Source organism: Apteryx rowi, unplaced genomic scaffold (assembly GCF_003343035.1).
Source record: "Apteryx rowi isolate R43461 unplaced genomic scaffold, aptRow1 scaffold_7, whole genome shotgun sequence".
Classification (NCBI taxonomy): domain Eukaryota; kingdom Metazoa; phylum Chordata; class Aves; order Apterygiformes; family Apterygidae; genus Apteryx; species Apteryx rowi.
Window position 1 is genome coordinate 4,212,057 of NW_020450982.1, and position 20,200 is coordinate 4,232,256.

The 20,200-nt window shown below is 52.0% G+C and overlaps 1 protein-coding gene across 6 annotated transcripts in view; it reads left to right on the plus strand.

Moving 5' to 3' along the window:
* The window catches only part of MOB3C (MOB kinase activator 3C), a 49,133-nt gene that overhangs the window by 15,323 nt on the left and 13,610 nt on the right, over positions 1–20,200 (plus strand). For 2 of the 6 annotated variants that reach the window (XR_003256817.1, XM_026086606.1), the window contains exons 3-4: positions 8,895–8,980; positions 13,360–13,859. Coding sequence is in view for 5 of the 6 variants with exons in the window: in XM_026086606.1 (XP_025942391.1) it covers positions 13,439–13,859 (421 nt within the window). In the remaining variant the exon portion in view is untranslated. Of the gene's footprint in view, positions 1–3,610; positions 3,816–8,894; positions 8,981–11,740; positions 12,121–13,359; positions 13,860–20,200 lie in introns of those variants that run through there. The other 4 variants (XM_026086607.1, XM_026086610.1, XM_026086609.1 and 1 more) reach the window with 4 other exon arrangements.

Consider the following 20,200-nt stretch of genomic DNA (forward strand, 5'->3'; position numbering starts at 1 on the left):
AGCTTGCAAGAAACTATTTGTCTCTGCATCAGTCAGAGGCTGGGGTGGTGCAGGGAAGGAAAGCCTGCCTACGGGGCTGAGGAGGCTGCTGGGGGCCTCCGTCCTGTAACAGCGGCACCCACTCCCCCTGTTGCAACCGGCTGACATCCTTTAGGATCTTGTAGCTTCAGCCCCGCTGATCCAAACCTCCTTCTCTGCAAAAAGCACTTGAGGTGGGAAACACTTGGCCCTCCCCGGGTACACGGAGCTGGCTGCGTTTACAGCTCTGCAGGTCTCCTGCTGCAAGTATGTGATGAGAGACGGTGTCTCCTTTGCTGTCACAGGACTGCAGGGGTGAGGAACGGAGGCAGATAAATCTGGGGACAGCGAGGGAACTGGGTCCAAATTCCCCAAGTGTAGTAGGCTGTAGCCATAAAGATGATCCTGCCTTTTCTCCTGCAGATGCTGTGGTTTTGTGTGCCACTCGCCACCCCGGCCTCAGCAGAGCCTGGCTCTGGGAGGCAGGGAGACAACGGTTTTTGGACTTTTACCACAGAACATTGTAGGACGCCCTAAATTTTGGCAACTGGTTAAAAAAGGAAGCAAAGATGCAGCTGTGGTGATCACAGTTGTTTAAGGTCTGAACTGGGGGAGATAAGAGCAGCCCAAGGTGAGAGGAGAATTAATCTCAGCCAACTCAGAAAACCGTATCTGTGAAAATTGCATCTGGTGACACTGAGGAAAAAAAAGAAAAAAACCCCCAAACGCTGCAGAGCTGCTGCCGTTGCCTGAACCTGCTGAAGCAAGACATAGTTAGCTAGCTACCGTGAGAAGCCTGCTGGGCTTCTTGGACCAGATCCTTGTTTTAGCGGTGTTATTTTTTACCTGAAACTATCTGCAGTGACCTCAAAAGATTCACTCAGGAGCGGGGCCAGGCTGATGTGGGTAGGAGCAGATTTAGCTCTGTGGGTGGTGAGGACAAGAGCTACTGTGGCAAAGACTCTGCCTCTAAAATAGACTGTAGATACTGGCGTGGGGGGGGAATATCCATATATACACAGACCAGAGCTTTTGGGTTGTGTCTGTTACGTTGAATTAGCTGATGACTGCAGTGGTAAACAACCTAACACATGAAACAGAGGAACCTGGCAGCTCTGTTCTTTCGAGTTTAATCATTTAGGGCTACATTTTCTTCTTGGAAAGATGCTGTACCCCATGCTTCCCTCTGGCCCTGGGAGTTGGATGTGCAGGGTGTTTCGCCTTCAGATTTCACCTTTTCTGCAGAAACGTGCTGCAGCTGTGAGACACCTCCCAGCTATCTTGTACTGCCTGTGCGACGGGTGCCGGCTCCCTTGTCTCTGGCCRGGGCTGGATCCCAAGCACCGGTGAATCCTGTGTGTCCTTGGCGTGTCCTTCCCCCATCGCCTGGCCTGCGACCTGCCCTTTGACTGCGTCCCAAGCAGGGACGGGTAGGAAAGCAGAGGGCTCCTGGGGTGTGCCAAAGCCCTGTTAGTAGATATTCAGCCCTGCCAGGTCCCAGTTCCCCTGACCCCAGACTAACGCCAGCCCATAGTCCCTGCTGACTGATGCTGTAGGGCCCCCCCATGTCTTCTTTCCCCCCTTGGTGGCTGTTTGCCTCGGGAGGCTGGAGCTGGAGCCAAGCAGGGCTGTTTATTAGTCAAGGATGGTTTGCCAYCACTGGGTAGGTAACATTATTTTTAAGGATTGCCTCTGATCCTTGTGACTCAAGGACAAACCCTGACATCATCCGTATCTGAGAAGCCATGTTACAGGGGACGGGAGCCTGATCCCGCAGACTCATGTCCTACTGGTGCACAAYCCACATGGGATCAGAAGGCAAAATCCATGGCCAATGCCCACCAGCCAGCTGCCACCCAGCCAGCGGTAGGGGGAAGCCTGAAGCTTGATTTCAAGCTGTGACAGCTGCAGGAAGGGGTCAGGGAAGCAAATCCGTCATCCTAAACCTTCTGCTTAATACAACCATATGCAGCTACTAGATCTTCCTGTCTTCTGACAGCAGCATCAGTAGGGGAATCCCAGAGGGGTGAGAAACCCCTTTACTGTCGCTCAAAAAAAAAAAAAAGAAAGAAAAAGAGGGGGGGAAAAAAAAAGAGGAAGGACTTTGAACACGGAGCATCTTTTGTGCCTGCAGTCRGAAGCAGCTCTGCTGATTTGTATGTGAGGGGACACTCATTTACACCAGACTAGTTTCTGACTTGGAGACAGCACTTCTGGAAACGGATGTGTTGGCATGAGCAGGCTCTCCTTGCCTGCTTGCTCACTGCTCGGCTCAGCCGGCAAGCAAGGAGAGCCGCATGATGTTGCAGGCTTGATAGGTTTGTGGTTTCCTTTCTCACACTCTCACTTGCTGAGCTGGTAAAGCTCACTGAGGGCTAGTGTGGGCGTCTGTCCCCTTGCTGCTCCTTGTTCCCCCCTCCCAGGGCTGTGCTCACCCTTTGCCTGAATCCGGGGGTGGGATGGACATGGGGGAAGAGGTTGCAGCCTCCTATTCTGGTCCTGAGCCTTGGTCCATAGCCCTCTCCTCTCAGGTGGATGTGCTTGGTCAGACCTATATTTAACACACGTTTAAGCAAAGCCCAGAAATATCTCCCTAAATATAACTGTCCTGATGCAGACTGCTTTTTCAAGCACTTCCAGCAAAGTTTTTGTCTCAAAAGGGACCCAGCATCATGGGCATCCTTAGGGAGAGGGGTACTCCTTTGGGAAAGGACGTTTGCAAGCCGTTGTGCTGAGAAGGGGAGCCCTGCTCCCAGTGCCGGCGCGGCTTGCTGGGCTCTTGCCTCCCACCCCATTAAAATACCTGCAAGCTTCACGCTCACTTGGGGCATATGCCAGGAGTTTTAAATCCTCTTTGGGGAGTTTGGACGCAAAGCGGCTCTGTGCCTGACTCCTGCAAACCTGTCTCATGCCAAGAAATCCCACACTGTCTGTCTTCTTTTTTTTTTTTTTTTCCTCTTAACGCTAAACTTGCTGGCTCAGGCTTTCTTTTGCTGAGTGGTATTTAAATATTGCGATGCACTTCATAACTCACCCCACCTCTTAGACCAACAAAAGTAAGTCTGTTAGAATTGTTTTCTGTGAAGTGAATTTTTTTTCCTCTCTCTCTTTTCTTTTTCTGGAAAGYGTCCAGCTTGTACTGGAACTAAATCCTTCAGCTGATTTTGTGTGTTTTAAGGTGTGCGTAGGGGAGGGATGAAGGGGGGGGTAGATTGCGCGAGAGAAGAGGAAAAAAAACCCTGCCGGATTTCATCCCCTTTCCCCCAGTGAACCGCTGTCCTGCTCCGTGACGGCGGCCGGGAGGCTGCGTTCGGAGCCAGCGAGCGGCAGCCAGCGGAGCGGGATCGCTGTCCAGAAAGGACCTCAGCATCCAGGAATGGTGCRTGCGTGCGTGCGTGCGCGCGGGACGGCCGCTTTCCAAGGAACCGCRCCGGGTGCCGGGCAGGCCGGCGACGTGGGAGGGAAGGGGGGCGAGTGGGGCCGCGCGGGGCAGGGAGGCTCGGCGCCGAGCGAGTTTTTACAGGGACAGCTGGAGCTGGCGGCGCGGTCAGGATGTGACATCACCGACGGGGAAGAAAACCTCTCGGCCCGAGTTTCTTTAATGAAACGCCGGCGAGGGCCGGTGCGCGCCTCCCCTCCCTGGCACCGCGCTGGCGCCAGCTGGATAGCGGAGCGATGGGGCATCCCGAGGGGGTCTGACTGCCTGCCTCGGGGTTTTTCGGGGGYTTCTTCAGTAAGAGGGCAGAAACGGCAGCGGAGGGATTTCGTGCTGGCAGTTGGATCTGCTGCGGGATGAGGTGAGCGCTCGGGGGCGGAAGAAGCCTTCTCCTGTCGGGGTGCGCACTCGGCTAGGGCGGCTCGGGGCCGCTCGGGCGTCTCGCTTGCCAAAACCTGCGCCGCGGCCATTCGGACCTAGGGCGGAGGGGCGGGTTTCCCGGCTGTTTGACTTCGTCACGGAGACCGGGACAGGGTCAGGGGGCTCCGAGACCCGGTTGCTTTGACCACAGCGGATTGTGTGCAAGGTGGCTGCCACGGGGAAGGGCAAATCCTTCTCCACGCGAGTTGGGCTCGGGACAGCTCGGGGGACAGAGCAGCGCAAACTTTCCCGCAGGAGAGGCAGCGTGTCCCGCTCCGTGTGCTGGCGCGCGCTCACGGGGCGGTTTTAAGCACAGGTTGGACAAAACCTGGCCAGGGATAACCTGGGAAGAAGCAATCCTTCGCCCGGATGGAGGATGGACACGTGCCAGGAGGCGCTTCCCGTTGTGTCTGGTCAGCTGGTGAGCGTGTAAATACGGAGGGATCCTGTTTCTGGGATCCGTGAGGTCTGGGGGCGCCAGCCGCAGGGCAGGGATTAGCGCAGACGGCGCGTTGTGCGCAGGGGAAGGGGGAAACGCAGCCCCGGAGGGCGGCGAGGAGCCCGGCCGGGAGCGGGCGGTTTGGACAGTGACCGGTCGAGCCGTTTGTGACCGCCCGCAGGAAACGCCAGTTAGAGCTGCTGCCCTCGTAACGCGCCTGGGTGACTCCGTGGGTGCTGGAAGCAGCTTTGCCAGCGCCTGAGCGAGGGCAGAAAGTTCAGGGCRGGAGGGAACTGGGTCAGAGCGAGCCGCGAAGCTGCGCTTCCAGCAGCTGGCTTGTCTCCTCTGATCTTTTTCCCGGAGCTAACAGGCCTGGAGCTCTTGGTGTTTGGGATTGTGGCTCTGATTACTGAGTAATCGCCCTCGGGACCGAACTGGAGTATGCTGGCYCCATGGAGGCTGTTGGACACCTATTTGCAGGGCTCCAAGCAAGTCAGCTGGCAGCAGCAGCAAGAACCCAGTCCCCAAGAATGAGGTACCCCAGAAATCCCCTGGCCCCACAGGACATCACCCCCCAAATGACTTGGATGTGCTTCGCCCTGCCTGGAGAGAGGAGGTTCACTTTTCTGCTTGGAGGCTTCTTGGGTGACATGGGAAAAACTTTTTGGTGACTTTTCACCTGGCAATGAGACCAATCCTGGAGTTTCCTGGAGAGGATTGCAGGGTGAAATGCATCTCCAGGCCCTGTCTGGCCGCGGTGGTCCCAGAGGAGCTCCTGCTTTGCTGGTGGTGYGGCAAGGAGGTAGGACAAGGATGGTGCGCAAAGGGAGGGGACAGCGGCAGGGACAGGGCAGGACAGGGATGAGTGAAGGTATGAGCAGTCCCATTCCTGGAAATCATTCAGGGTCAGTTTTGCATGAGACAGGGATTTCCAAGTGTCAGGAGAGTCGGGGAAAGCACCAGCACGGCTCCGCTGGCAGCTGCCCAGAGCTGGGGCATGGGTGGGGGCCGAGGCTCCGCTGGGTTTCGGAGCCAGGTCGCTGCGAAGGCGGGTGCTTGGGGAGCACCCTAAGGATGCTTGTGCCTCTCACCGTGCTCGAGGTGGCAGGTTTCCCCGGGACCGAGCTGGTTTGCGCTGYGTGTGGGGTGGTGAGACATGGCTGGAGGGGGAGTCCCACAGACGTGCTCTGCCCCAGTGAGAGCCCAGGGCCTTCTCCGCCGCCTGCCGCTCTGTGTGCTGGCCCTCGATCCCCCTCCCAGCATCTTGTCTTGGCTTCTTTCCTGGAATTTTCCATCATTTGGGTTATATTTGGGATCGGCAGCCAACAACCCCGTTTCTCACAGACAGCCCAGCTGGGGCTTGGCTCCAGCAGGATGCAAAGATAGACAGGCCCTGCTCGAGAGGGCCAGCGCCTTTTGAGGCCAGGCTCTCCAGCATCCTAATTGCATGACTCCCCCTTCCCGGGGTGATTGAAACCAGACCTGGATTTAGTGAAGGCTGGAGAAGAGGGGATACCTTACCTTCCCCAGGAGCACTGTGTGCCCCCAGCCTCCAGTCAGGCTGGGGCTGGGCTGGTTACAATGCAAGGGATGTTTGAAAGCGGCAGGCTTGGTCCTTGGGGCACTTCTGATGTACTTTTAGGTCCACCAGCTAAAAGCCCCAGTTGCATGGATTCTCCAGSACAGGCTGAAGATTAAGTAACCAACACTGCTTTGCAACAGGACTTCTCAGGCGTTTAACATGAAGCTTAAAGACAGAGCTGTTGAATCAGGATCTGGGCAATAACACTTCCTAGAGTAGTACGATAGCGGAGCCCCAGGGCCAGCAGGTTTCTGGTCAGACTGTCCATCTGGAGACTCTCTGGCAGTTTCAGGGCTCCTGCAGGCAGTGTCTAAGCACTGTGAAGGGATGTGACAAGAGGGACTTTCGTGCTGATTGTGGAGAAGAGAAGGGAATCCCCTAAAGCACGAAACTGGAAGTAAACATCTGGGCAGCTGAACCTTAGATCCGCCTTGGGAAGTATGAGGGGGAATGTGCAAACATCTTAGTTTTTAACCAAATTGTATGGAGTCTCCTTGTACTCAGCAGCCTGGAAGTACTTGGATCTGCAGCAGGGGCGTGGAGACAGACAGACGGATGTAGCAGGCCAGTTTTGCTTTTGTTGCTTTGAGCCATCCCAGGTTTCTGCTGATTGATTTTTCCCCCGCCCAGTGTCCGTTTTCCTTCCCTGGAAGTGAAAGGGGCTGCGATCTCTCTCCGTCTCTCCGACATCTCTTCCCAGCAACGGGATTCAGGAGTCTCTTTTTGCGGTTTGCTCGTGGTGTCGGACTCCTCATTGCGCTCCCCGCCGTGCACGCCAGCTGTTCGCGCCGCCTGTAAAGTTTGGACTGTGCCGCTAAACGGCTGCCTGTGGTTTCAAGTGAGATGCTTGTGCGAGTGTGTAACTGTCTCGGGGCAAATCCAGCGCCTCAGACTGCCCCCGAGCTGCCCGCCGTATCGGGTGTCAGGCGCGCTGCCTGCGGGGAGATGCCGGCCTGGGAGCCTGCCCTTCCGACTGCCTTCCACCTTTGAGATTTTCTCCTGTTCGGTAATGATCATTAGTGTTTCCTGGGAGCGCTCCCAGGGCGCTTTCCCCCCGCAGGCCAAGCCCTGGCTTTTGCAGCTCTTAATATAGAGCTTATATCGAAATCGAGGAAGCTGAGGCGCTGCGCAGGAACTTCCCGGGGCATCGAGGGCTGAGAGSGAGTCCTTGTCGGTCACCCTGGACATCAGCAGTGTCTCTGACTGACCCTGCCAGCTGTTTTCTTGACTAAAGCTTATTTGGCACCAAAAATGCAGATTTTTAGTTGTTGACCTTGTTTCAAACCTGCTGAATTGTTTGTAGTGGGGAAAGGAAATTGCCTTCCCTTTTGTTTTGCTTTTTTTTCTTTTGTTTTGCCAGTTTCCAAACAGACCTTTTAACATTGTTTTTAATTTAAAACAAAGCCTTTGTTTTGCCGTATTCTTCTGTTGTTTTCAAAGGATAACGACTATATGAAAAAAACCCTCAAATCTGAAATTAAAGGCTTATTTTGACCCTGAATTTGCATCTCCCCCCACCCCCCAAATCTTTTTCTTTCTTTTCTGGAGTTGCCAGCAATCTAGGAAATCAGTTTTTCACAGTCTCTGCCTGTTAGATCCCCAGTAGTTGCTCTGCCTCACCCTTGCCGTGTTTAACTCTGTGCTGCTTTGACTCTTGCTAAACCCGACGAGTTTCACTTCTGCTGCTGCCAGTAAAAACAAGGCCACAACTGAAACCAGCAGATTATAAACCAGCATAAGGGGTTTTCCTTCTGTTTAGCTGGGTTTTAAACCAGTTCTAAGCAAACCTGAGGCTATTTGGTAGGCGCAGACGGGGGCATGCACCGAGCACGCTGCAGCACGCTGGTCCCGTGGGAAGCGGCAGCTGATTCAGCGCCGGAGCTGCCGTTTGGCCGCAGGAACCGGCCTCTTTCCGTCCTGCCGCTTCATTCATCCTCCCTGACAATCCTCCTTCGCTGGGCTCGGCGGCGCCCGGCCTTCGCGGGGCCGGAGCAGCGGGAAGCGGAGGCGGGCCGGAGGGAAGCGCCTGCTCTCGATTTTCCTGTCTCACTCGCCAGGGCGAGATACGGTTGCGGGGGCAGCTCCCCCGGGAGTGGGGTGGCTTACTGGGGAGGCAACAGCGGGGCAGGACAAGTTTCTGGCTCCGCAGCCACCTGCTTTACTCCACACCTGCTTCCCTCCACCCTGGAGCGGGAGCTGCCCCGTCGCGGCTAGCGTGAGAGTTGCTTTGTAGGTTTGCCGGTGCTTTAGAAGGGATCTGTGCCCCCCCCCCAGGGTGCCAGCACCACCCCGTCATGGGAATTGCTGCACGATGGAGTGGGTTTGCAGCCAGTGCCAAGGCTCCTCTTGGGGAAGCTTTGATTTCACGTGTGGGAATTCGAGGCAGAGACCTGCAAACTGCAGCGAGGGCATTGGTCCAGGCCTTGTCAGCACAGCACGGCGGTGGGATGTGTATGATCATGTTGTAGGAAGCTGCTGTCTAAGCTTGTTGAATTGCAGCTCTCCCTTCATCTTTCCCAAGCTGAGCAGCATATAGTCCTTTCCTGCTGCCAAATCCCCATGGACAGTGGCCTGATTTCCAGGAATGCACATAGCCACGAAACCCAGGCTCAGCCAGACACTGCTGAACTCTGCACCTCAACTAAAACTTGGAGGATCTCCCATTTTCCTACTCTTTACATGGACCTGTCCCAAATACTCAGCTGGTGATGGAATAGCACCAGCCCATCAGAGTACTGGTTTGCTCTCTGCTGTTTCACGATGGATGCATCCAGGTGGACACTGGGGAAATCTGGTCTTGCATTCTTCACTGCTGGTGTGCTTTTCTGCAAGTTAGACTTGAGATGTGTCTGGATCCATTTCAAYGGACTTTGTTTCCACCCTTCAAAGTGCAGCCACAGATCAGGGCGCAAAACCTGCTAGGAGTCATTACTGGTTGGCTGTGAAGCATCTGCTGTTGAAATTGTCCTTGAACACCCTTCCCCTGTTTTTCTCCCCAGAAAGTAGGGACTCACTACGGAGTCACAGCCAGTGGGGAAGCTGAGGCAGTGATGACCATTCACAGAGACTGTTGCGCTCCAAGCTGGTAAGTCCCATTTTAGTGCCCCAGTTGCATGGGTCATGTCTGGTATTTAAAACCAAGGTCATGGCCTCCATGCAGCTCCCTTCCTGTGCCTTTCACTTCTTCTCCTACACATCAGCCTCTTAGTGCAGTGAAAGCTTTGGAGCAAGGTTGAGAAAGAATCYGGTTCTTTGACCTCGTGCCTCTCTGTGCTTTTTTTGGTTGTAAATCCCARGACATGTTTTTGTTTCTGTGTTAAATTTAACTTCCAAAGTTTCCTCATTCCAGAAAGGATTCACAAGGCCTTTTAGTAACTAACTTAGTGATTTGGTAGTGATGCTGGCAAGGATCCTGACAGCAAAACTGCTCCCGTTATTCTGATGCACGCTACTGCCCTGGGAGCAGAGAGGCTGCAGTGTCATGCCATCATCCCACATATCCAGCACCACTCAGGTGTGAGCATTAGGGCAGCAGTGGGTTTTGCTCCTCCATTTCTGGGAATCTTTAACAGATGTGCAGTAGGAAAACACCTGACAGATGTTTAGCAGATTTGTTGCCTTTTTAAAATGGTGTTTTATTAAGACAGTGGCACTGAAGCATGAAATACATTTCCACCTGCCTGACAACTGAGAGCAGCTTGTAGTGTAACACAAAGAGATCCAGAGGAAGRCATTTGTGGGATGAGTTATGGGGCTATAAGAAGGCTTTGGGAGATGAGATACACCATTTATTTCCCAGGGAACACAAAGAGCAGTTCAGTATTCACAGAAGACTTGCAGTGTGAGGCATGGAGTATTTATACCCTGTGTATTTGTTGGATTTTCACTGCTGATCGCACATATAAGTGATGTGTTTTATGGGATATTTTCCGCCACACTGGCTTGTCATCACTCCTGTGCAAGCAGAAATAGCTCATGGAGAAGAGTGAATGGAGCAAAGAGGTCAGCAGAAATAGTGACCCAGAGAAATACCTATTGGTACAACTCGCCTTGCTAAAATCCCTTGTGGAAACCTCTTGGGTCAGGTCCCAGTCCCTGTTTATACTGATGTTAATTCAGAGGGATGTATGACCTAGTTGGATCAGTACAGCCTCACACTGGTACAAGCAAGTTTATCTTCCTCCGTCTACCCAGCAAAGAGATTGGGGGCTGTGCACTGGGGCACAGGTTTTGTGTGGTGCAGTGCAATGACACTGTCCAGCCCTGCTGGGTGAAAGTCAGGGCACTGGGCCAGGGAAAAGGGGCTCTTCAGCTTTGATGGGGGACATGGGCTGGCTGGGAGTAGAGATGGAGGGTGCTGCAGGGTGGATTAGAGGGGTACTTTCCTGTGCTGCATCATCCCTGCCTGGGAGGCTGCTAAGTGTCAGATGGGGAAATCCTGACTTCTTGTTTAGGTAAAATTGTTTATTTTTGCTTGTTCTAATGGCTTTTACGTTTCAGTTGSAGCCCTCTGCACTTGGCTGGTCATAGGGAGAGAGTGAGAGGAAAAGGGCAGAGACAGTGGCAGGTCAGTGGCAGGAAAGCCCCTTCTTTTGGTTTAGCAATGCAAGTTCAAGTTCTGGCTTGTGTGGTGGCAGAGCAAGTGCTTTGGGAGAGGGCAAAAGCACCAGAGATGTTGCTGGCCATGTCTCTCCCACGCAGGCTGTTGGCTACAGAATAAGGTATGTCTCAATCACATCATGCCTAGCTATATATGGGCAGACCTGCGCCCTACRCTACCTGAGATGTATCCAGTGTCCACACTGCTGTGACGACTTGAGTTGGGGTCAGGTACCCAAGCCAGCCAGGCTTTCAGAGCAGCAGTYCCCTCTTCAGGCTTTACCATGCTGTGAAGCTTTTGCTGATGTTTGACCCTGAATTCCGATATATCTGCATCTGCTTCAACTCAATGCTCATCTTATAACCTAAGCCTGGGTCAGTGCAAGCTCAAATAGTGCGATGGATTTGAAGCACGGTCAAGCCAGGAATTAGAGCCATATCTYTGATTCTGAGGGCAGCCAATTCTTCAATCGGATTACTAATGGGTGGTGTGCATTCTCCTTCCCATGATGGCTTTCCACCAAGCCTGAGGGATGTCTACCTAGACAAGATGTGGTACGTCAGTGAGAGCTGTGGCCTCAGTGGGAAGTTTTTGGCCTCCGTTAAGCAGGAGGCTGAATGGGGCCCCCACAGTGGTTGCACCCAACCTCAACATCTAGGCTGCAGCTCTGCTCTGGGAGAGAGCATGGGATTTGGAGCAAAGTGAGCAAGAAATCATTCAGGGCTCACAATATCACCCGGACCCCATGCCCTGGCTGGGTGGAGGTGGGAGCCCAGGTGTTGCTCTGGTCTGCAGCAAGCAGGAGATAAAACAGCTACTTAAACATTGAGGCGGGGGGGGGGGGTGGTTTGCACAGATGCTTACTCCTTCAAACATGCAACAGGCAAAAACCATGTGCACCACTGTTACTGTAGCTCAACTGGGCACAGTAAATTGACTGGAGGATGTCTAATCCCTAAGGGTAGTCAAGCACTTCCTACACTACTGGATTAGGATCTCCATTGCAGCAGATATGTATATACATATATATATATATATATACACACACATGTATATATATATATATTTATATATTAGAAATTGGTATTTTGGTATATAATTGGGAGAATACTCCCTGGGAKGCTTTTTCTAGAGGTATTATCAACAGGATGTGTCTTGAATATGTGATAGCTGGGTAGGAAGTCCCCAGATAAGGCCTGTTCTTTACGGTGTCATTGTGCCAAGCTCAGTCTGTGCTGAGTCCCGGGGCTCTGTTCACTCCTTTGAGACTGCTGTACTGGAGATCTCCTTCCCACCAGGACAGGCAGGAGTCATGATGTGAAGCCAACGGTCAGCATCCTCTCCTGCTCCCTCCATAGGCTGGCATCTCAGAGAACTCATGCTCCCTTTTCTATGTGGGGAACAAACTCTTTGACTTGGTTGGAGCCAACTGCTTGGGACAGGGAAGGAAAAGGCAAGATGCCTAGCTCGTCTTTGCTGGGCAAAACAGTATGTGCCCATGGCTCTGGATTGAGTTTACAAAGCAGAGTTTATACAGCAAGTTTTTGGCTAGAAGATGTCTTTTTAATGATGAATGTGTATCCAGGCTTCACTTGAATACCATTCCCTTCTGCTCGTGACTTTGGGTAAGTCACTTCCCCTTTCTGTGAGTCTTTTTCTTCCTTTTTTTACTCTTTCTCCAGCTCCTTCTTTCAGGGGCAGGCTGCTCAGGGACTCTCTCTTCCACAGGCCTCAGAAAAGCATTTAGCACAACGGGGCCTTGATCTCACATTGGTAACACCAGTGATGAGTGCAGGTAACTGGAGGATACTGCACAAGTATTATTTCAGCCTGTCCATGAAAGTCTGGAGTAGATGAGCTTTCCACTTGAGCTTCAGGGGGAGAAAAAAAAAAAGGGGGAAATAATGCAGACCTCGTCTGTACTGGTAAATTCAGACAGGCAGGAAGGGATGAGCTCAGCAGTTTGCCGAGCGGTGACTTCCAGATGGAGTCACCCATTCCTTGGTTGTCAAGATGCCAGGGCTGTGGCCAGCAGCGATGCCAGGGCCAAGAGCCTGGCCCTGCTCCGAAAGCACCAGGCAGGTGAGGTGGTTTCTCGGCRGCCCCTGCCTGCTCCTGCCTGCTCCTTTGTGCATTGTGCTGTGACTAGAGAGACGCCAGCATCCTGGCACGTCGCACTGTTACTCTCAGCTGTTGCTTCCCTTCTTCGGACACGGGTTTTGTTCTTTYGAACAAACACACAGGGCAGAACAAAGAATCCCCCCGTTCCCATTGATCTCGGCATTGGAGCTGTGTGAACCAGCAGCCAGCTGTGGTCGCAGCACAGTCTCCAGGGTAGCGCTCACCAGCCACTAGAGCAGGATCAGGGGATTATTTTTATGAGCTGAGAAATCCCTGGGAAAGAAAAACTTCCCTTTTGCCAGAAGAGGAAAAAGCTGCCAGGTTGGGACTGGCTGGACCGGTAAGCTCCCTTGATATCACAGCTCTCGCTTTATTGCAGCAATTACTGAATAAATGTCCCACAGATAACGGGATGACCAGAGCCCAGTGCTGCCTGGGAGGTACATATGTAGCTTGGGAGGGAGGAAATGCTTCTGTTTCCCATCAAGCTTTCCAAGCAGTGTTAGCATCTACTGTGACAAGTGCCTGGCAGGGAGCTGCTGTGTGAGGTGTGAGTACCTTCACCAAGTCACCTAGGGAAGCTGTGGAGGAGCCAGGAATTCACCCCAAATCTTCTCAGTCCTTGCATGTTGCCTCAGCAACAGGGTCAGCCAACATTGTGGCACTAATTCATCCCTGTGAGAGTGAGACACAAGTGTAGCTGGCTTCATACATGACCGAAATTTGTTTCTTTCTCCTTCCAGAAATCTCCATCCCTGAAGATCCCAGCCTTGGAGTTTCCTTTGTGCTGAGTCTCTGCCATAATCTTGGCCGGCCCACCCCATGATGGCTTTGTGTCTCAAACAAGTCTTCAACAAAGACAAAACATTTCGTCCCCGGAAGAAATTTGAACCCGGCACTCAACGTTTTGAACTGTACAAGAAAGCTCAGGCATCCCTGAAGTCTGGGCTGGACCTGAGAGCTGTGGTGCAGCTGCCTCCGGGGGAGAGCATCAATGACTGGATCGCGGTGCATGTGGTGGACTTCTTCAACCGGATCAACCTCATCTACGGGACCATGTCGGAGTACTGCACGGAGAAGAGCTGCCCGATCATGTCGGGTGGGCTCAAGTACGAGTACAGGTGGCAGGATGATAACAAATACAAGAAGCCGACCAAGCTGTCGGCCCCGCAGTACATGTGTATGCTGATGGACTGGATTGAGATGCTCATTAACAATGAGGACATCTTCCCCACCAGGATAGGTGAGTGTGCTCTGGTTACTCATAGGAAGGCTGTGGTTATAACTRCTGCAGGTTCCCAAGCTGGTGGTGGACCTCAGAGCTAGTTAATGGCTTCTTGGCAGGGTTGGTATTCTTGAACTCTGCRATCTCAAGGACTGTGGCCTTTCCCATTACAGRTTTTCTTCAGTCTCTGTCCCRCATCTCCTTTGCTGCAATTTGAGCCTRGGATTTCTCATCCTGTTCTCAGGGGACATGGAGAACAATGTTCTCTTTCTCAGTGCTTCAAGTTTTTCCGTATCTTTTGTGATTCTGAGAAATCAGGGCTGGTAGGTCATCTTCTCCCTTGCCCTTCCTCAAAGAGAGATGAGCTGCAAGGCTGTTTGGAGGTGGTTATCACATCTCTCCACAGCACTCTTCTGACTAACCARCTGCATTTCTTTCTGGTTTTCCAGGTAGGTTCATGTTCCCAAGGTTTAACATTTTTTCATCCTTGCTGCTTCACTTCTCAGCTCCTTTCCATCTCTGCTAATTCATCCGAGTCCTGATTTTACATCACATTTTGCTATTTAGCTGGGACATCTCCAGAGCAGAGGTGCCTGACCGAAGTACCTGACCTTTGCAGCTGCCAACCCAACCCCCGAGGTGTACCATGCAACTCTTCAAAAGGTTTTACCTTAAGTATTTGTACCAACTGCCAAAGGCAAAAGCAGCCTGCAAACTAGCCCTCCTATTGCTGATTGGCACAGTTTGGCAGCTGCAGTGCTACTTATTATTAGTCCTGCTACTTATCTGCTTTTTTATACTTTGGGAAGGTGAGTTAAAAGAAAGGAGCTGAGTGTGTTGGCTGGTGGRTACTGGGGAATTGTTTTGCTTGAAGGACAACTCTTACAACTCCCATTTCCTGAGGGGCTGATCTGGTTGTTTTCTGGCATCTTCATGAAGCAAAAAGGTTCTATAAATAAACTTCCCCCCTCTATAGGATCTGTCCTTTCACTGGGTCATTTGCATTGAATCTGGCTGCCAAAGCTTTGGGTCATGCATAGAAGTGGTTTCTTTTCAGATGAAATGCAAAGCCACTTGAATGTGAAAGAAGCTTTAAGGAGCTTACAGTGGAAATTCATGGCTTTTCAAGTCTGCCTCCCCATTTCTGTTTTCCCAGGCAGCATAGCTGACAGATCTGTATGAAATCAGTGCAGTTTAGACTTGGGATTTTCATTAACATGCTGGGAAAGTCCTAGAAACCTGTGAAGAAAATAGCATACGTGGGATTATTGGGTATCACTAATTGTCATAGCCCAATTTGGCTATGCTGTAATGTCTAGCTGTGTGCCACTGCTTCTGCTGGGAAAGTCTCTGGCCTCTGGGTTACATCTTCACTGTGGAGGCTTGGGGGGGTGGGGGGATTGTCACGACTCTGTGCAAGCAGGAGGCAGCGTGTGCAGGCTTGGTGTGTCAAACTCAGTTTCAGCTTTCTGGGATGGGGTGTCTGGTCTGATCTGGCTGCACCAGCTCCATCTGTGGTTAGAGTGGTACAAATCCCCTTCTGGAGGTTTCTTTCCTCTCTCTCCATCACCTAAAGGATGAATTGAGACCTGCAGGCAGTGGTTGCTTTTTCCCCTTGTCACTGTAGCCTCTGGCACTGTTTAGACCTCAGCACAGCTGCAGCCTGGGGCAGGCTGGTGTAGCATGTTGGGGCAATAGCACAGCATGGTGCCAGGATGTGCAGCTAGGCTGCCTTTGGAGTGTGTGTGGGAGCTGTGGGATAGTCCTGGAGTACTGGCCAACACCRCCTGTAGTTCCCCAAAAACCCTCAGAGCCAATGCGATGGGGCACTGCGGGGTTCAGCGGGCCCTAGGATTCACTTGGAGACATTCGCCGCTCGATGGTGGGATCTCTGTGTTTCAGGCATCTCACCCTCATGGGCTGTGTGGTCTCAACACATCCCAGGAGATGGATGAGGCTGGAAGTGYTCCTTGGAGGCTGTCTAAGAGTGCCGGTGTGGGATGCTCAGCTCCGGCAGCCTCAGCTCTGCCGGGAGGCAACAAAGTCCCTGTTGATTCTGGCTGCAGCTGGGGATCTCCRGGGTCTGCGCTCGCAGCTGGATGGGGTCATTGTTGCCAAGGGGATGAATGACAGCCGCAGGGTTGGACTGGATCTTCCTGTTCCTGAGGCTGCTTGTTCCCAAGGAAAAGCTTTCTGTGCTGATAAAAGTGGGGACGCGGACATAGTTTTACGCTCTTTTCTTTCTAGCCAGAAAGGAGGGTGCTTTGGTCCAATTAATGCCTTTTGGGTGGGATTTAGGATGTGATCCTGCCTGAAAGCTGCTCTGAGGAGTCAGGACTAGAATCTTAATATTGCAAAAAACAGGCATGCAGCAGTGGGATGGCGGCATCACAGCACTCTCTGCTCTCCCCTGCTCCCTGCGCTGCGTGAGAGCAGACTGTGCTCTCTGAGCACYGGGGCGGACGCTGTCATGTGGAAACCTGCAGCAGAATGTGGGTCAGGAGACGTCTTTCCTGCAAAGGGAAAGAAAAGCAAAGCCACAACTGATGCTGGTCCTCACTTTGGCCTTCCCAATGAAATCGATCTCCCAAYTCCATCACAGGGGAATACAGCCTCTGTGAGGTGCAAAAGCCAAGGGAATGTGCATGAATGTTATTCTGGCCAGGGGGAGGTTGCCCCAGACCCCAGCGCAAGGCCTGAGGCACATCTGCCATGGTCCATCTGGATCTGGCTCCCGKGATCTCCACATTTGAGGCATCTTGCCCTTGCGGGCACATCCCAGGAGACGGATGAGGCTGGAAGTGTTCCTTGGCATTGGCTCCCAGCATGGGGCTGCCAAAAAACATGCTGTGCCATGGTGGGAGAGAGGGGCCGGATGCCTGCTGGTACCCTGGTCTGGTCCGTGCCCATTCTACCATGCTGTCTGCACATTGCCTGCTTTGAAATATTACTCACAGTCATGTCATTGGTGGTTTTCACCTCATTTCTGGTACTTCTCCTTTCGGGGTGTAAAACATCCCAATGTGGGGAGGTTTCATTTTGGAGGTAGGAGCACTTCTGGATGAGATCACGGCTGGCGGGCTTGAGACAAATCTGGTTTTGCTCTAGTAAAACCATTCCCGGGTCCATCTTTCAAGCTGCTTTTTGAGGGGAGTGTGTCGTGTCACCAAGTGACTTCAGTCCTGGTGCTGGCATGTCTCAGTGCTTCTGGCGTCACATATATACATGTGTAAAAGGGAGCTTAGCCTGAAAGCTCACTTTAAAGAGTGTGGAAGTCTGTTGTAGGAGGAGGGAGCCAGTCACATTTTATCGTCAGTATGTCCCCAGTTAATTGTCACATTTTATCATCAGTATGTCCCCAATTAACTGGTTTTGACTGGCTTGCCATGTGCTCAGGTTAATTGCTCGGCAGCTCTGGCATTTCAGAAGATGGAGGTGTTTGGCCGAAGGAAAATGTCACATCTGCGTATTTCTGATGGGCTGCTCCTTTTTTCTGTGCCAAAGAATGAGATGAGGCTAAGGGAGCGTTTAGCAGGGAAAGACGTGGGGGTTCGGGAGAGGAGCCAGATCAAACAGAGATGCTCAACCTCCTTCCTAAAGAACCAGGCTCTTGGAAAAGGACCCAGGAGACAGGGGTACAATGCACCAAGGAGGCACAGGGCATATGAGAGCTGTTTAAAGGAGGAGAGGTCTGAAATGTTCACAGCTGATGAGGGGGACCGCTGCCCCAGGGTGGTGAGTTGAGAGCAGGGTGCTGTGCAGAGGCAGCGCTGCCAGCTGCCGCATCCCCCTTGGGCACCTGCAGACCATGCTAAAGTCATGGCTGAACCTGCCCTCAGCAGATCAAGAGAGACTGTGCGTTGCCTCTGGCCAAAAGCCCGTTTCCCACAACCCAGACCCCTCCGCAGTTTTTTCTTGCACTCTGGCCAAATTTTTAATAGCTGTTTTTTGGAGTGAGACTACCAGTGTGTCCTAGGAATGCTGCACACAGAGCTGAGAGCTCCCTTTTCCACTCCCTGTGCCCAAACATATCTCCAAGGAGCCCATTTATCTTTTTAACTACAGCATTTCACAGAGAGCTTGTTACACTGCTTCTTCCCATCGGCCTCGAGTCCCTCATGTGTAGCCAGAGTCTAAGACTGCTGAAGTTTTTAGACCAGCTCAACCTCCTGTATTTTTTTAAGTATTTTTTTTCCTAATGACGCATTTTCGTGTTTCTGCTTCCCTCCCCTTGACCACGCAAGAGCAGGAGACCAGCAAGAGAAAGTGAAAGGTTGCAAACTCCAAGGTCATGAAAGGAAATGATTTTTGCTGTGCAAGGTGTGGATGGAAAACAGAGCCCTCCTCCCGCATCCGTGGCTGGAGACAGCTCCCGGGGCAGAGGGCCTCTCCAGAGCTAATGGCATATCCAGCCTTGTTACAATGGATAAGTTTTTCTTTCTTTTTTTACAAAATGATAAGTTTCAAATAAGCCTCTTAAATTTTAGCAGTAAAGATGGGATTTAGCATAAAGAAAGTTTATCCCACTTCTGCTTACAGCAGAAGAACTTACAGCGGAGAACTTCACCCACATGGTTGATCACTGTCTCAAGGGGAGTTTTGTAGTTGCTGCTCTGCTTCTGCTGCTACAAGMAGGTCATTCCCCTCCTCTCTCCTCTTCAACCCCTCCTTTGCCAACATTTTTGATCCAGCTGAATGTAACTCTTTCCTGTTGGCTTTTGGGATGGAGCACAGCAACAACGTGCCAGCCCTGTTGCGCATGCTGCTCCGTGGCAAAGCTTCAGCTGTCCCAGGCACGGCCATTTGGGCCAAGAACTGTATCTGCCACATGACCAGTGTGCCTGGTAACATAAAAAACACAGGGAAAATGGTGCAGTGATTACTGCACTCTCAGCTCCCAGCTCTTTTTCCCCCTGTCCTTGTTGGGCCGTCAGGGAGAGCTGATGAAGAGACCTGAGAGCTTGGAGAGGGTGCTTTACAGAAGGAAGGGCAATGTTTCCCCTATAGCTCAGGGTAATTCCCTTGTGCAGGGCTGCAGTTGGGTTATGAGCAATGCTCTGGCTTCTAAGCTGCACGGTGACAGCTTTCTGGGCTATTTGCGTGGTGGACTGGATGGATTCATCCCAGGGGATGGATGGTTTGTACATTGGACCTCCCTACTAGAAGCCACTGATTTTTAACAAAACTCAGCTCTGAGAATTATTCCTGCAACTTTCCATAGCCATGGTGGTAAGATTCCCAGAGCAAACTGTACTATTCCCTCTGTGCTGTGACTGTCACAGGAGAAAATCCTTCCTTTTCTTTTTAAGTTCCCCAAAACCCAGCATGATTCAAGGAGGAGGTCCTTGCTTTCCAACTCTCTCCCTCATTTGTGTCCATCTCAGCTTTCTCTCATGGCCTGTCTTTGCCATATGCAACAAAACTGTCCCAGGACAGTTTCTTCTGTTCCCTGGCTAAGGCCACCTGACCACAGACAAAACAGCCTTTTTTTGGAAACAGCAAGTGTTACCCAAAATCGCTAACGTTGTCTGAGGCTAACCTCAGTGTCCCTGTCCATCCAAGAACTACAAACCCTGAAACAGCACATGATTCAGCAGAGCTTGATTATGGTCACACTGACAGGCAAAGGAAGAGGTATTTCAGAGGTCAGGGCTGGAAAATCATTCACCCTTGGGTAAGAGGCTCAGATGGAAATGAGAAGAGATGGCTAGCTGGCGTGTAAGCTGGCTGGATCCTTTTGCTTTATGGAGGAGACCTTGGCTGGGGTAAATCGGCACAGCTCTGCTGATTGCAGCAGAGCTCTGCTGATTTGCACCGCCAAAGTATCTGGTCCCTTAGCATGCGTTAGAGCTGTAGCAGAGGGAGGGGAGCAGAGAGACCAGGTCAGGTCTGCCAGCAACGTGAATTTGGTCTGGATTGGATGGGGACATCCAAACACCTTCCCCTTCAGTTTAGGCAAACTGTGTGATGCAGAGCTGTGTCAGCTTTGACTTGATGTCAGACAGGCAGACGACATCTGAAATGGCAGTGAGTGAGGACAATGTGAGCAGACAGTTTGTGATGTGGCAGAGTTAGCCAGAAGTAATGTAGTTTCCACAAGAAGAAAACCCCTCTGCAGGTTTAATGGGACGGGGTAGGAGGAGGCAGCTGAGCTGTCCACGTACAGTGGACCTTGCCTATGGCTACAGCAAGGGTGAGGGGAGAGATACGTGTCATCCCCATCGCTGGGGAAATCCACCCACAGGTCTCAGTCCCACTTAAAGGCTTTGCTATATAATCCTTCTTCTGGAGCGGAAACCTGTCCATTTGCCAGCTGAGATGAAACAGCTCCCTGAATGGAGTGAGCTATGCCAACCCAA